Source organism: Ornithodoros turicata, chromosome 7 (assembly GCF_037126465.1).
Source record: "Ornithodoros turicata isolate Travis chromosome 7, ASM3712646v1, whole genome shotgun sequence".
NCBI classification, from domain to species: Eukaryota; Metazoa; Arthropoda; class Arachnida; order Ixodida; family Argasidae; genus Ornithodoros; species Ornithodoros turicata.
In genome coordinates, this window is record NC_088207.1 from 43,181,003 (window position 1) to 43,193,964 (window position 12,962).

A 12,962-nucleotide genomic window follows, 5' to 3' on the forward strand; every position below is an offset into this window, starting at 1 on the left:
AGTCTGTTGCATTCGGAAGACCATTTGCGAAGTTCAGTGACAATTTGCTGTCCTCGGGAATAAATGTCTAGGTTATGCGACTAAAATAGGGAGTACATTGCAATCTAGGGGACTAGAAGCTGCAATTACTCCCTATTTTACTCTTTTCTTCTTTATCTCTTTTTTTTTTTTTTTCTTCTTAGAGTGTGGATTTTCCACTTTTCGACGGTTTATGCGAGTTCGTTCCATTGTTGGGCGCATTCTTCACGCAGGACCTCAGTTCAACGAACAACAATGTTGATACAACGAGGCCGCGGATCCGGATCCACCGTCAAGCCATGAACCAAGAAGACATAGTTAAACAATTTGGGGATGACTTTCCCGATTCTACTGTTGTGCAAAAGGTAAGTCTTGAAGAACACTATCTTCAATAAATTCTTCCGAGAAAACATTTACATACGCGGTACATGAAAGATAAAACAATGTGCTGCCAAGTCATGTAGGGTAGAGCTCATATTATCCTTCGCAGGTGAAACGAAAAGTGTTGTCCTGCTGCATGTGCACTCCTGTAAGCATCCTGTACTCCATCTTCCCAGTGCTGCAATGGCTTCCATGCTACTCCTTTAGTCAGTACTTTGTCAAAGACATAATGGCTGGTATCACAGTCAGCATCATGCACATACCACAAGGTTTGTTATTTCTCTTTTTACTCGTTGGTCCAAACGTGTAGCGAGTTTGCGCATCATTTTATCCGCACCGAGGCAGATATAGTCAATGCATGCAGACTGTCACTCTAATTTCCGGACGAATCCTATGGTAGATGACTTTTCTTTTGCCTGCCTTCTTTTTAGGCTTAGCCTATGGCGTGCTAGCAGGTGCAGGAGCCATCAATGGTCTGTACGTGTCAGCTTTCCCAGGACTCGTCTATTTTCTTATGGGGACGTCCCGTCACGTATCAGTAGGTAGGTTGAACGCACTCCCCTCAAGACCATTTATATTGAGTTATAAACACTTGCAGCATATGGTCTTTCTTTAAATACAATATTGGAACAACATTTCCGAGGGCAGCCAAGGAAATATGGGCCTCTGAACTACTGACAGGAGATTCCAGACAACCTTGTCGCCAGACTTGTGCCCGTTACCAAAAACAAAGGAACTAAATACCGTTACCCGTTACTTCAGAAAAAAGTAACTAAATACGTTACTGGTTACAGACATAGAAAAGTAACGAGTTCTCGTTACTCACAGGTAACGAGTTGTCTTGTTGCCCCTCTGCGTCGCGTCTTGGGTATGGGTCATTGTAATAAACCTTTTGCTGAGTCTGATAATTTGTCGTCCGTCCTTCCTGTTCCGTGTCTCTCGACCCCTTACCATGAGTCTATATCAGCTTGCCTGGACTCTCCTTTCTTTCCGAAGTGTGGGTGATCGGAGACTATGAAAACACAAAAAAAAGACACCGGTTTACGTGCCACCGATCACCAACGGTTCCCAAAAACAGACGAGGGGCTGCGTCATTATTTAGGGCGCTCAGAAGCTTAGCAAAGACAGAGAAGTCGAAACGCGCTTTTGTAGCCATAGCACAATTGGTTCCCCTTTCTTTGGAAGGAGTGGTGGTCGGAGATTACGGAAATAAGAGAAAGGACAACGACACATCCAGCGAGGGATTGCAATGATACTTTGAGTCACACGTGGTCGTGGGTAACACAGGTCAGATCTGCACACATTGCGCCACGCGGAGTGCCGAAATGTGCTCCCCCGCGCTGAAGAAAAATAACGAGTAACGTTGGTAACGAGTTACCAATTTGACCAACTGAATCGTTACTTCGTTACCAAAAAAAGTAACTGTTACCAAGTAACGAGTTACTTGTAAAGAGTTCGGCACAACTCTGCTTGTCGCAAGCAGTACGTTTTACTGCGTACGCCGCCGGACGAGCACTGGAAAGCCGCATCTGTCTTATTAATCGAATTCCCAGCAGCAGCACTCCTCGTGGCTCCTGAAGCAACGGTGTGCTACCTCTAGGACCTCTCACACGCGAACGTTTCTTATTTTCCTTTTAGGCATAGAAATTTTCTTTAGCAACTTGAACATGTTTATTCCGGGTGTTTCAGTTAAATCCCCTGGCTAAATAATTCGCGAACCGGTGCACCAATCGAATAACTTTCTTTTTTACAAGTATCTGTCCAGTACCGCCTACAAGATGCGCACCGCGTGAACGAGCGGGAGGCGCTCATTATTTAAATAAAAATTCAAATGAGTTTTGTGAAAAAAGCTAATTTCTAAAACAGGGCGCCGTCGGCATTAAAATGGGTACTACTCCTTTTGGGACCTTCAGTGGACACCTTTTAGAGAAAAATCTGCCACCGAAGCGGGTCATTTATTGCAGTAATTAATTGGTTTCGGTTTACGTATTTTTGTCGCGGCTGGTCGCGGCGAAGCGCAAAAGGACGTAATTCATTGGTGTAATTCATTGGTGGACATGGGAGTGAAAGAGCGTCCTTTTGCGCTTCACCGCGACCAGCCGCGACAAAAAGATGTAAACCGAAACCAATTAATTACTGCAACAAATGACCCGCTTCGGTTGCAGATATTTCTCTAAAAGGTATCTACTGAAGGTCCCAGAAGGGGTAGTACCCATTTTAATGCCGACGGCGCCCTGCTTTAGAAGTTATCTTTTTTCGCGAAACTCATTTGAATTTTTATTTAAATAATGAGCGCCTCCCGCTCATTCACGCGGTGCGCGTCTTGTAGGCGGTATTGGACAGATACTTGTAAAAAAGAAAGTTATTCGATTGGTGCACCGGTTCGCGAATTATTTAGCCCGGGGATTTAACTGAAACACCCGGTATATCAGTGGTTTACGGTTATCTCCACTTTTGAATTGAATTGTCTCGACGGGGATGCAAATATAGTAGCTGCGGAAGGCACAGAAAACAACCGCTGTTTTCGTTTATCTGTTACGATGTTGGTGACAAGATATAGTGAAGAGCAAGACTCGGCCACCTGGGGAACCGAAACCATAGAGTCTTATATCAGTGTCTACATTGCGTCTTTTCTTCTTCTTCTTTTTTTCCGCGTACTTACATAAATCAACACGATCTCACGTCCTTATTTCTCAAAGAAGCAATCCTCGTCTTGCATTTCTTATTCGAGCATTCATGTTTTCAGGAACGTTCGCTGTTATAAGTTTACTTTCTGCGTCTGCGGTTTCGGAAATGGGAGCAATAACCCCCGAAGACTACCAGCAACTAGGTTTGAATGGGTCTGATTTAACGCTAGGGGACTCCACAAGTGACCCCATTCCACTACAAAGTATGGAAGTACTAACCGCACTGGCGTTCATAGTAGGAATAATTCAGGTAATGTACACAGCGAATCTTTAATAGATTCCCCGTGTATTTGGTGTTCTCTATCATGTGAGATGTGATGTGTGTACATGCGACGCTTCTTTCACAGATTTTAATGGGCATGTTACACTTGGGTATCTTATCTATCTTCATGTCTGAGCCAATGGTTTCTGGCTTCACAACGGGTGCGGCTGTGCAAGTGATACTGTCCCAACTTAAAGGCCTCTTTGGTATCAACGTACGACAGTATAGCGGTCTCTTCAAGTGCATATATGTAAGTATGTATGACCAGTTTCAGAGAGAACAGAAAGTGTTTCTGGTGTGACAAGCTCTTTGCCCACATGGCTAGCCCTATAGGAAACGAACCTTGACACCATTCGCGGGTACGCGTAATAACTAAGAATATTTATGTAATCGCTAAAGATGTTCGTTATGAGAATAAGCCTCGAAATTCCACCAACCGTTCTTGGGCCACACCGACGGCCACGGTGTTTTGAGATCGTCTTTGGCGATTGGCTGAAAGGGCGGCACGGCGTCTCCTACGTGCCATTAGATTTTTTTTTACCCATTCAGCAAGCAAGCAGTCACCACCACCACCACTATTTACCCATTAGCAGTCCCCTCACTAGTCCCGCCACCACTAGTCTACGTTGGAATCTCAATTTTCTTCTGCCTTGGTAGATGTAGAGCTTCGTCAGGTTCAGGTTAGCCTGGTCCCTTTTTGGTCAGTGTATGAATGTTGAGGACACCACAGGCGAAATCTGTCGTCATTGTCGAAGGCGCCAGAGGGCAGGCGTGAGATGGCAGCACCTCGTGCGTGTGAGCATGCGGCTCGCGTTGTAAGCCCCGAGCTATACTTGCATGTGATACGCTGCAGAATGTAGCCTACTGTTTGTTTATGCCACGTTACTCTGGTCCCCGCTAGACATTCGCGGACGTGATAAAACTGCTGCCTACAACGAATCTGGTGACCTTGGCCATTTCCATCGCAGCGATGGCGGCGTGCATCGTGGTCCATGAGTGCATCAATGCAAAGTACAGGGCGAAACTCAAGATGCCCGTTCCTATTGATCTCATTGTGGTAAGTTCAATAACGCGTAGCATTAACGCAGTCTATGCCATGCAAGCTATACCATATTCCTTGACGCAGATAATCATCAGTACAGCCGTCAGCTACTTCGGTGACTTTTCCAATATGTACGGGGTACGAGTCATGGGATTTGTTCCCACTGGGTACGTCTCGACGATCCTACTGAGAAACTGCCTTTTTGCTCAAATTTTGATCTCTGCTAAGCTTGAAAACATTTCTTGTCTTCTTCTGTAGGTTCCCAACGCCAGAAATCCCGCGTCTGGATCTGATACCGAAACTGATTTTGAATGCATTTGTAGTAGCCATAGTCTCCTTCACGATAGCCCTTTCAATGGCCAAGCTCTTCGGCAAGAAGCACAAGTACCAAATAGACCCGAACCAAGTGAGTCTCAGGGGTGCCCCCTCTTAAAGTGCCACTACGGACTAAATCTCGTGTCTTCAGAATCCTACCAAAGTTATGTTACTGAAATCTTCTGGTCTCACTTTACATTCCTGCAAAATATTTTGGCTCTACGTGACGCGAAGGCTTAAGAAAATTAATTTTTAATTAATTTAATCAGAGAAAATTTTTATTTTTGAGAACTGTGACGTCATGTTAGGCTCCGACGGAGCGCCCGGCTCTCATCTGGCAACGTTGTTGCCCCTCGCGTCCTGAGTCACGTTTTACACTCCGTTAGCGGAGCCCCACGTGACATATCATCCGACCGCTCCGACCTTCGAGAAAACAGAAGAGGGAGAAGACATCTCTCCCATTTCCCTCTCTCGATCAGTGTCATGACTTCTCCACAACGTGACCCCCCCCCCCCCCTCATCGTTGCTAGGAGACTAGTGCCCTCTCCAGAACATGACATCATTGCAATTTGTGGGCTTGTGATCTGATTACGTTACCCGCTCCTCCCGTCATCGAAACTTGTGGAGGCTCAGCAGATCATCAAAAATTGACAGAAGTGCACAGCGTTAGCAAACAGGATTGAAATTTCGCGTATGGAATCCTTGAGGCACCTTCTTTCCATGGACTAAATAAAATGAACGCTGTTTTCAGAGTCCGGAGTGGCACTTAAAGTGGAACTTTGCTTGGTGATCGTGTTGACATCTTATTTCATTTCTAGGAACTGAAAGCCATTGGAGCAGCCAACTTCGTCACTTCCTTTCTAGCTTGCTATCCTTGTGCTGTGTCGCTGTCTCGGAGCTCAGTACAAGACAAGGCTGGTGCCCAAACACAGGTAGAATTTTGAGCCTTCTAAGGTTAAGACTGACTCTGTTGACATATTAATTTTCAGGTTTCCAGCGTGATATCATCTATAGTGGTAATAGTTATAATGTTGGTTGCAGGGCCACTCTTCGAAACCTTGCCGAAGGTATGTGGCGCCCTCTTTTTCCGTACGCCGTAATTTTTTTATATGAACCTTCGAATGCTTGCATGGTGGCGTTATGGCCGGCAGCCCTGTCTAGTCAATGCCACCTAGATAACAGTAGGCAATTGACGTCACGCACCTGGCCCTATACTGTGGCAGTTTGCGATTGATAGATGTGACGTCTCCGAAAGATCGAAGAAGAGGAAAGCTCCCCCATTGAATATGTATGTCAGCCGGTCCAGGAGCGTGACGTTATCAAAAGAGAGCTCAGGCGTTCTGTTATGTATAGGGGCATTGGTCTAGGCCAAGTATGATTAGGCTCAGTGATGGCTTTGTAGTCCATGTAACGATACGACACAGGGATTGACCCATATGGGGAGAGAGCGCTCATCTGTGACGATGCACTTAACGATAGCCTTCAGACAGTGTCCTGCATAGTTGTTGCATAGATCCTGGAAAGTATATTTATTCTGAGCTCTCACAGCACATAAACCAGATAGTCCACCGCATACCACCAGGGGCAAATGCCGCCTTCAAACGGTGAAAGCATTGGTCACCGGCCATGACGCGGCTGTCAGCTGAACTGCCAAGTTCCGCTGTAACAGATCTTTGTGTTTAATTGCAGTGCATTTTGTCAGCTGTGATTATAGTCGCTCTCAAGGGCATGATCTTCCAAGTACGAGATTGCTATCATACCTGGCAAGTGTCAAGGCTCGATGCGGTTAGTAGCACGATTCTGCTTTATATCAAAACTTTACGTCTACACACTTGGGGGTTTCAGACTTTATATAAGGTTGGGAGTGTCGGTGCTAGCACGGATGTCGCAGTTGGATATCATTAAATGAACGATGGGGAATGATTGCGCTGTCAAGGAGAACATGCTTAGTCGCTGGAAATATGAGGATTGCAATGCACTTGAGGATTGCAAGCGACATGCGCCTGTTCTTTGCATTTGAACATTGCATTTCGTGTTACGTTGATACCGTGAGCTTTCCGGTGTCGACATAGACTGCCATCAATGACTTGCTTATACTTGAGTGTGACCTCTAACGTCCAGTACAATGTCCTTCTGCAGCTGACATGGATCATTACGTTCCTCTCCGTTGTCCTACTCGACATCGATGTCGGGATTGCGGCTGGAATTGGTTTCTCCGTCGTAACCGTTATTCTAAGAACACTAGTGTAAGTTTACGCTACTCCGCACATTTTGTTCACCTACTGCGGCCTCCTGTCTTTGCGCGTGTTTCAGAAGATTTCCGATTATTTGCAGGCCTTACGTCGCCTTCCTTGGGCAGGTTCCCAATACCGATATCTACCTTGATGTAAAGAGGTACAAAAAGGTAAGGGTACAGACGTTATCACCACTGCAGATCTTGCAAAATGAAAGAATGGATTACTTTGTTCTGCAGATGTGTTGTATCTTTGCTCAGTTCTCTTGTCTCCCTAAACATAGCTGCTTGTTTTAAACCAGCGCGTCCAACTGAGCTCCACGACGTCAGTATATGCATAAAGACGGCAACCAATCGCTAAGCCTAGGGTTGCTCGTGCTGGAGGTAGCCGGGTATGAACACACGATAAACTAACGACCTAAACGACGAAAGGAGCTGCAAAGTCAGGAACATGACTGTGCATGAGCTGCTAACTGCCCATGCAAGGTGTCCGTGACGCGCTGCAGTCATCGCGGCTGTATTAACAGCGATCGCTGAATGCAACATATATGGCGAATTCGGGTAGTCATTTTGTGGCAACACAGTCTAGCCCTCGGAAACTGCTAGGTCGGCGGCCGAGCTGGATCACGTGCCCGTTGCCACCCGAACACGAGTGCCAGGAATCTAGCGGTTTTAGTCCCTTGGATCACGCTAGGGGCATTGTGGTCGCCGCACGCGCGTCTTCGGGTTTCATGGGGTGCGTTTTTTATTTTACCCGGGTAACGCTGGGGTAACCTTTACTGGGCTAAAAATCGAGGGTGACGGAAGTGACGTCATAACCTACCGGCGAAAATTCAACTCTAGTGGCTCGAGGGTTACTCTGGGTACCTACTCTCACTGACCCAGCTCAGCAGGTGGGTAGCAGGGTAGCAGAGGGTTATGACGTCACACAACGTCAAGTGAGAGTCCCGCGTCTTTTAACTTTCGGATTCCGAGCATATTTCGGTGGCTTTAGCACGACTATTGTTTCGTTGGATGCATGCCTTTTTCTTCCTTCGTCATCACCTTCCCCTTCGTCAAATGCGTCAAGCAGCACAAGTGCCGCAACTTCTACAATCATGTCCTCGTCAAAAACGTCGTCTGCCTCTGCCGCCATGTTCGCTGTGACGGGCGTAACTCGTAATGGGCGAAAATTTCTAAACGGGGGTACCTACCCACAGGTCACGTGACATCTCACTCGGGTCACGTGGTGCGTAACCCGGGGGTTACCCGGGTAGAATAAAAAACGCACCCATGGTCGGCTAAACCACGTGAACGTGCTGGGCAATTAGTGCACTCGCCACCGTTGCAGTGCGGATGTGAAGACACCGGATATAGTTGGGCAACCCGCTGCTCGATCGTTTCACGACCGGGCGAAAAAAAGTGCTAGCTGGCAAATTTCTAGCGCTGGGAAAGCGCCACGCGAACATGCGAGATTGCTTCGCTTTGACCAAGCGAACATGATTGCTCCAAATCTGGCAAAAAAAAAAAAAAATTCCATGACCACCCGAATTCGCCAATACTGTGTCCCGCATACTGTCTTATTAAGAGATCAGTGGCCAGAACAGTCGCTTGCAACTAAATAGCAATGGTAATTTGCCCTGTTAGAAACAGATCGAGAGACAATGCTAGCGTGAAGGGGATGGCGCGGGATTCCGAAGCGATCCGTACTTTTCCTCTTTACCTTTATCACCTCGTACCTTAATCATACCTTAATACTTTTATCAATTGATTTTCTTCAGGCGCAAGAAATTCCGCGGGTGAAGATCTTCCACTTCAGCTCTGCCTTCTACTTTGCCAACCGAGACGTGTTCAAGAACTCCCTCATGGAAGTCATCATAGGCAATCATGAGTGAGTGTACACAGTGTAGTCTTTTATATATAGTTGTCGACTGTGACGTTCAGTTGCATCAAGTGTCTGGCTTCTACCCATTCCAGCGAGACGAGCAGTTTACTGAAGCCGCAAGAAAAGTACGACTCCGTAGATGACGAATCTGTCCTGGCGGTCATTTTTGACTGCTCGGCGTGTGTCTACATAGACTCTTCGGGAATAGAAACGTTGCGAGAGGTAGGTTACGTTGGTCTTTCTCTTTGTGGTGCAGAAAGCGAGGGCTACCACCATGTGACACCCTATGATGACGTGACATGGTCACATGACGGCCCTATGCATTTAAAGGCTTTGGCACAATACCCAATGATGCAGTTAATTGTTTTATTCATTCGGGTTCTTGAGCAGACTCCAATTTGCCTCATCCACACATTCGACATCCACGGCCGACGGTTCTCTTCTTTGCCGTTGAATTAAGTAGTTGTCGGTGTTGATGTTCGCAAACCCGTGGAACGGCTTCGTAACAGTGGCGATATTAAGTGCTGCATATGTTCGCAGTATCCTCGACAGCTACAATAACTTCTCGAATACGTGCGTCAACATACCATGAACATATCTAAATATCAAAGTAATAATAATTGGGGGTTTAGTCGTGAGACAACTAATAAATATCAAAGTGATGTCTCCAACAACACCGAATATCCTCCACGTACGTCCGATGGATATCTGGGTGATATCCAACGGACGTACGCACGCGTAAAACAGATTCGAGCAATGCGCGGAGATGATAGCGTGCGATGCACTAGAACTCACCAAATGTTCTGAGAACATGTGGAAATTGCGCATTATTTCTATACCAAATATTACCCTTTTTATTTGCAGATACTGATGGAATTGCGAGATTCTAATATAACTGTCTACTTTGCCTGCTGCACTGGTGAGGAACATTTCCTTTTCTATACTCGTTAACTAAACTATTTGCAACAGTCGCGGCACCTTGTATTACGGAAGAGTGTATAATTTGGGCTTGTTGGTAATACGTGGCAGCAGAGAAGGGCACAGCACGACACAAGGACATGAGAGAGAGACAAGAACTTGTCTCTCATCGTCTCTCTTCTGTCCTTGATTCGTGCTGTGCACTTCTCTGCTACCTTGTATTGTGCTCTAAGAAATGGAGTAATTCTGGTGCTAATTCTGGGGACTATTTCGGGACTAAATGCAGGGAAGCATATGCGAAGTTTAGGGACTACTTACAGTGCTGGGGAGTAAATTTCAGGGTAGTCAGACTAAAATTGGGAGTAGATAATTTCAATCTAGGGGACTAGAAGCTGTAATTGGTCCCCAGTTTGCTCCCCTTTTTTATATGTATACAGGGTGTTTATTTTTAGCATTTCCAGCATTTTTATAAAACTATGAGAGCAGCATAGATGTCGTTTTTCCAGTTGTGTTCTACTGCCAGGCGGACATCCTCTCGAAGAACGTGTACAACCACAAGATGACTAATTACCTAAAACCCATTCATTAACTTTTTTAATTTGGAGATTTCGGGCAAAAGCGATACGACAGATTGAGAGACTATCCTAGCTGCAAGTTTTCACAGATCCTCAAACCCGCACGTGCGTTAAAATATCCATCCCTAAATTTTGCTCTCATAGCTTTATAAGAATTCTGGTCAGTGACGCACCCTGTATATACAGGGTGTTCAAAATTAAGCTTTCACTAGCACTTTATAAATAGGCGAACAAAAGAAAAGCCGTACTATTTTTTTCTGTTCCTTGAGTAAGAAACAGGTGCTACATAATTAGCAGCACCTGTTTCTTACACAAGTAGCGTAAAGTTATCATCCGGTTTCCTGTCATCGCTGTGTTTGCGTAGCGCTCGTGAAAGCTTAATTTTGAACACCCTGTATACTAGTCAGCCGGAGTTAACTTCACATCTCTGACATGTTACGCTCCTGTCACAGTGCCCATGTACAAAGTGCTGCTACGATCGAAGCTCCTAGAGTTGTTCTCGAAACCCATCGTATTCCCGACCATCCACGACGCCGTGCTGCACCTGCCGGCTCAGGTGCCAGTCCCACCCTTGTGAACGCTGCCACAACGACAACGGACGCCCACCACCTCAGTGCCATCACCTCAAAGGACATACACAATTTTTTGCAGCTGTTTTGTACATAACGACGTCATTGTATAGATTCATTTGCTTTTATTTCTTTATATATAAATATATAGAAAAATATAAATATATTTTTAATGCTAAATTGTTCTCCCGATTTCTGTTGTGTGGGCGGGCTTTGCTTTGGGAAACATGGCTTCCAAATGTTAGGTACGTAAGTACAACGCCGCCTATGCTTTAAATCTGCATTGAAATCTGCTTTCGAAAGGACCTCATTTCCAAGTGCTCAAGGCGTAAGATACCCTAGAAAAACACTAATGTATTATGCGCTTAGAGGTTAAAAAGCGTCGACACGGTAGCCACAGGTAAATTTGATGGGATCGATGTTCATTGGAGGAGAGCAGTGGAGCTCGTATGTAGAAAATAACAGCTGAACGCAATGAACAGCGAAGCGAACACTAGAAATCCGCCTACGAGCATATATTCCCTTACATAATTCCAAGACCAGCAGTAAACATTGGACGTAAAAAAAACCTCGCGCATCTTTTGAATAACTCATTCCAACCGCCGCTCTTGGATTGAGTTACAACAGTTCCTGCAGTACCAGCGGCATGGCCGAGCGGGTTAAGGCGCCCCGCTTGTTGGTCGTGCTGAAGACTGGGAGGTCGCTGGGAGGTGAAGACGGCTGTGCTGTCGCAGGTTTTCTCTGGGTTTTCCGAAGACTTTCCAGACGAATGTCGCCACAGTTCCCCTTGAAGTCGACCCAGGACGCATACTAACCCCCCCCCCGTCTCCCCACTCCTTCCTGCTGCCCTCTCTCCATATGTGCTCATGCTCGTGAAGCCATAGTTGCTACGCGGCGCTAACACCGAATAAAAAAAAAGTTCCTGCAGTCTCGCTATTGGAAACACAAGTTTACAGCAGAGCCGTTTGAACCACTGATGATCAGAACACTCTAGAACGTCAATCACATTCGTTCACACAGCCTATTACCCTTCCTTATAACAAGTTCAGCGAGTACCCTATTGGAGTAAGTTGGCTCCGCGAAAGTTGTGATGTCAACGGTCGTTTTCTTGTCTGGTCTGGAAGCGCCCGCGATATTTCATTTTTCTCTTTGTTCTAGCAATGTTCGTTGCCGACATCGCTGTTCTCGGAGAACGCCGGGGTCAAGTCGCTAAACGCTTCAGAAACGTGAAAAATGCACATTTTACATCCGTTGCTTCTGATCAGGGAACGCAGGCTGTACGCGTCTCTGACGTCCTGCGTGTTCCACCGCGTATCATCACCATGCTGCTTACAGCAAACCTGAGTACTTGCCATTGAACCATCACATTAATTTAATCACATTAATTGCACTTACCGTCAGCTGTTCTCGCAAATACGTAATGCTTCGTAGGGTTGCTTGCTGGGCTAGTTGGCTGTTGGCTGGACTCGTTCGTGAAAACCAGCAAAAGGACGCGAGCACATGAGAAAAGAGTTGACGTGACACACGCCAGACTTACAACTGTTGTTTATTCTAAAAAACCTGCTCTCATTGGTTGTACCGCGCATGCGCCAGCAACAGCTCTACCGGCGGGCTGATAAGAAACCACGTGTAATCACATGTTCTTGACGGCAAACAACAGTTGTAAGTCCAGAGTGTGTCCCATAAAACTCCTTCCTCTTGTGCTCGCGTCCTTTCGCTGGTTTTCACGCAAGTCATGCGCCGTTTCCGGTTAGACATTTTAATGTTCCATCTTTGGCAAAGCTTGCACCGCCGATATCTTTTATCGCCAACGCGAAGGGAACTGTTCAGGCATGACTACGAAGACTGTATATGACTACATCACGACGACAGAAGTGGTCGCACGTCACCATCGGGGTATGAACTAAGGAAAGCGTGCTCGAAATGGTGCTCCCGTGGGTGCTTAGATTTCAGAAAGCAGGCCCAGACGTCGCCACCCGCAACCCAAATACAAACGGAGACATTCATTGCTCTTTTGGCTTGCAGTACGTACAGCTGTCACGCCGTATGGTAGTTTGGTTCTGGATGCGGATTGATGAAGGTTGCCAACGTAACTAAT

At 46.2% G+C, this 12,962-nt stretch overlaps 2 protein-coding genes across 8 annotated transcripts in view; one reads left to right on the forward strand and one right to left on the reverse strand.

Moving 5' to 3' along the window:
• The window catches only part of LOC135401158 (prestin-like), a 75,018-nt gene extending 63,974 nt beyond the window's left edge, over window positions 1-11,044 (forward strand). For all 7 annotated transcript variants that reach the window (XM_064633385.1, XM_064633389.1, XM_064633384.1 and 4 more), the window contains 17 exons: window positions 252-383; window positions 509-668; window positions 831-941; window positions 3,146-3,336; window positions 3,434-3,598; window positions 4,250-4,405; window positions 4,475-4,557; window positions 4,649-4,796; window positions 5,524-5,637; window positions 5,695-5,772; window positions 6,395-6,490; window positions 6,845-6,951; window positions 7,040-7,109; window positions 8,699-8,808; window positions 8,895-9,024; window positions 9,667-9,721; window positions 10,748-11,044. In XM_064633385.1, coding sequence (XP_064489455.1) covers window positions 252-383; window positions 509-668; window positions 831-941; window positions 3,146-3,336; window positions 3,434-3,598; window positions 4,250-4,405; window positions 4,475-4,557; window positions 4,649-4,796; window positions 5,524-5,637; window positions 5,695-5,772; window positions 6,395-6,490; window positions 6,845-6,951; window positions 7,040-7,109; window positions 8,699-8,808; window positions 8,895-9,024; window positions 9,667-9,721; window positions 10,748-10,872 — 2,031 coding nt within the window. In that variant the 3' untranslated portion in view covers window positions 10,873-11,044. The remainder of the gene's footprint in view (window positions 1-251; window positions 384-508; window positions 669-830; window positions 942-3,145; window positions 3,337-3,433; window positions 3,599-4,249; window positions 4,406-4,474; window positions 4,558-4,648; window positions 4,797-5,523; window positions 5,638-5,694; window positions 5,773-6,394; window positions 6,491-6,844; window positions 6,952-7,039; window positions 7,110-8,698; window positions 8,809-8,894; window positions 9,025-9,666; window positions 9,722-10,747) is intronic.
• The window catches only part of LOC135401165 (uncharacterized), a 110,360-nt gene extending 97,954 nt beyond the window's left edge, over window positions 1-12,406 (reverse strand). The window contains exon 1 of the mRNA XM_064633404.1: window positions 12,260-12,406. The gene's annotated coding sequence lies outside the window, so the exon portion shown is untranslated. The remainder of the gene's footprint in view (window positions 1-12,259) is intronic.
• Window positions 12,407-12,962: the final 556 nt, after the last annotated feature.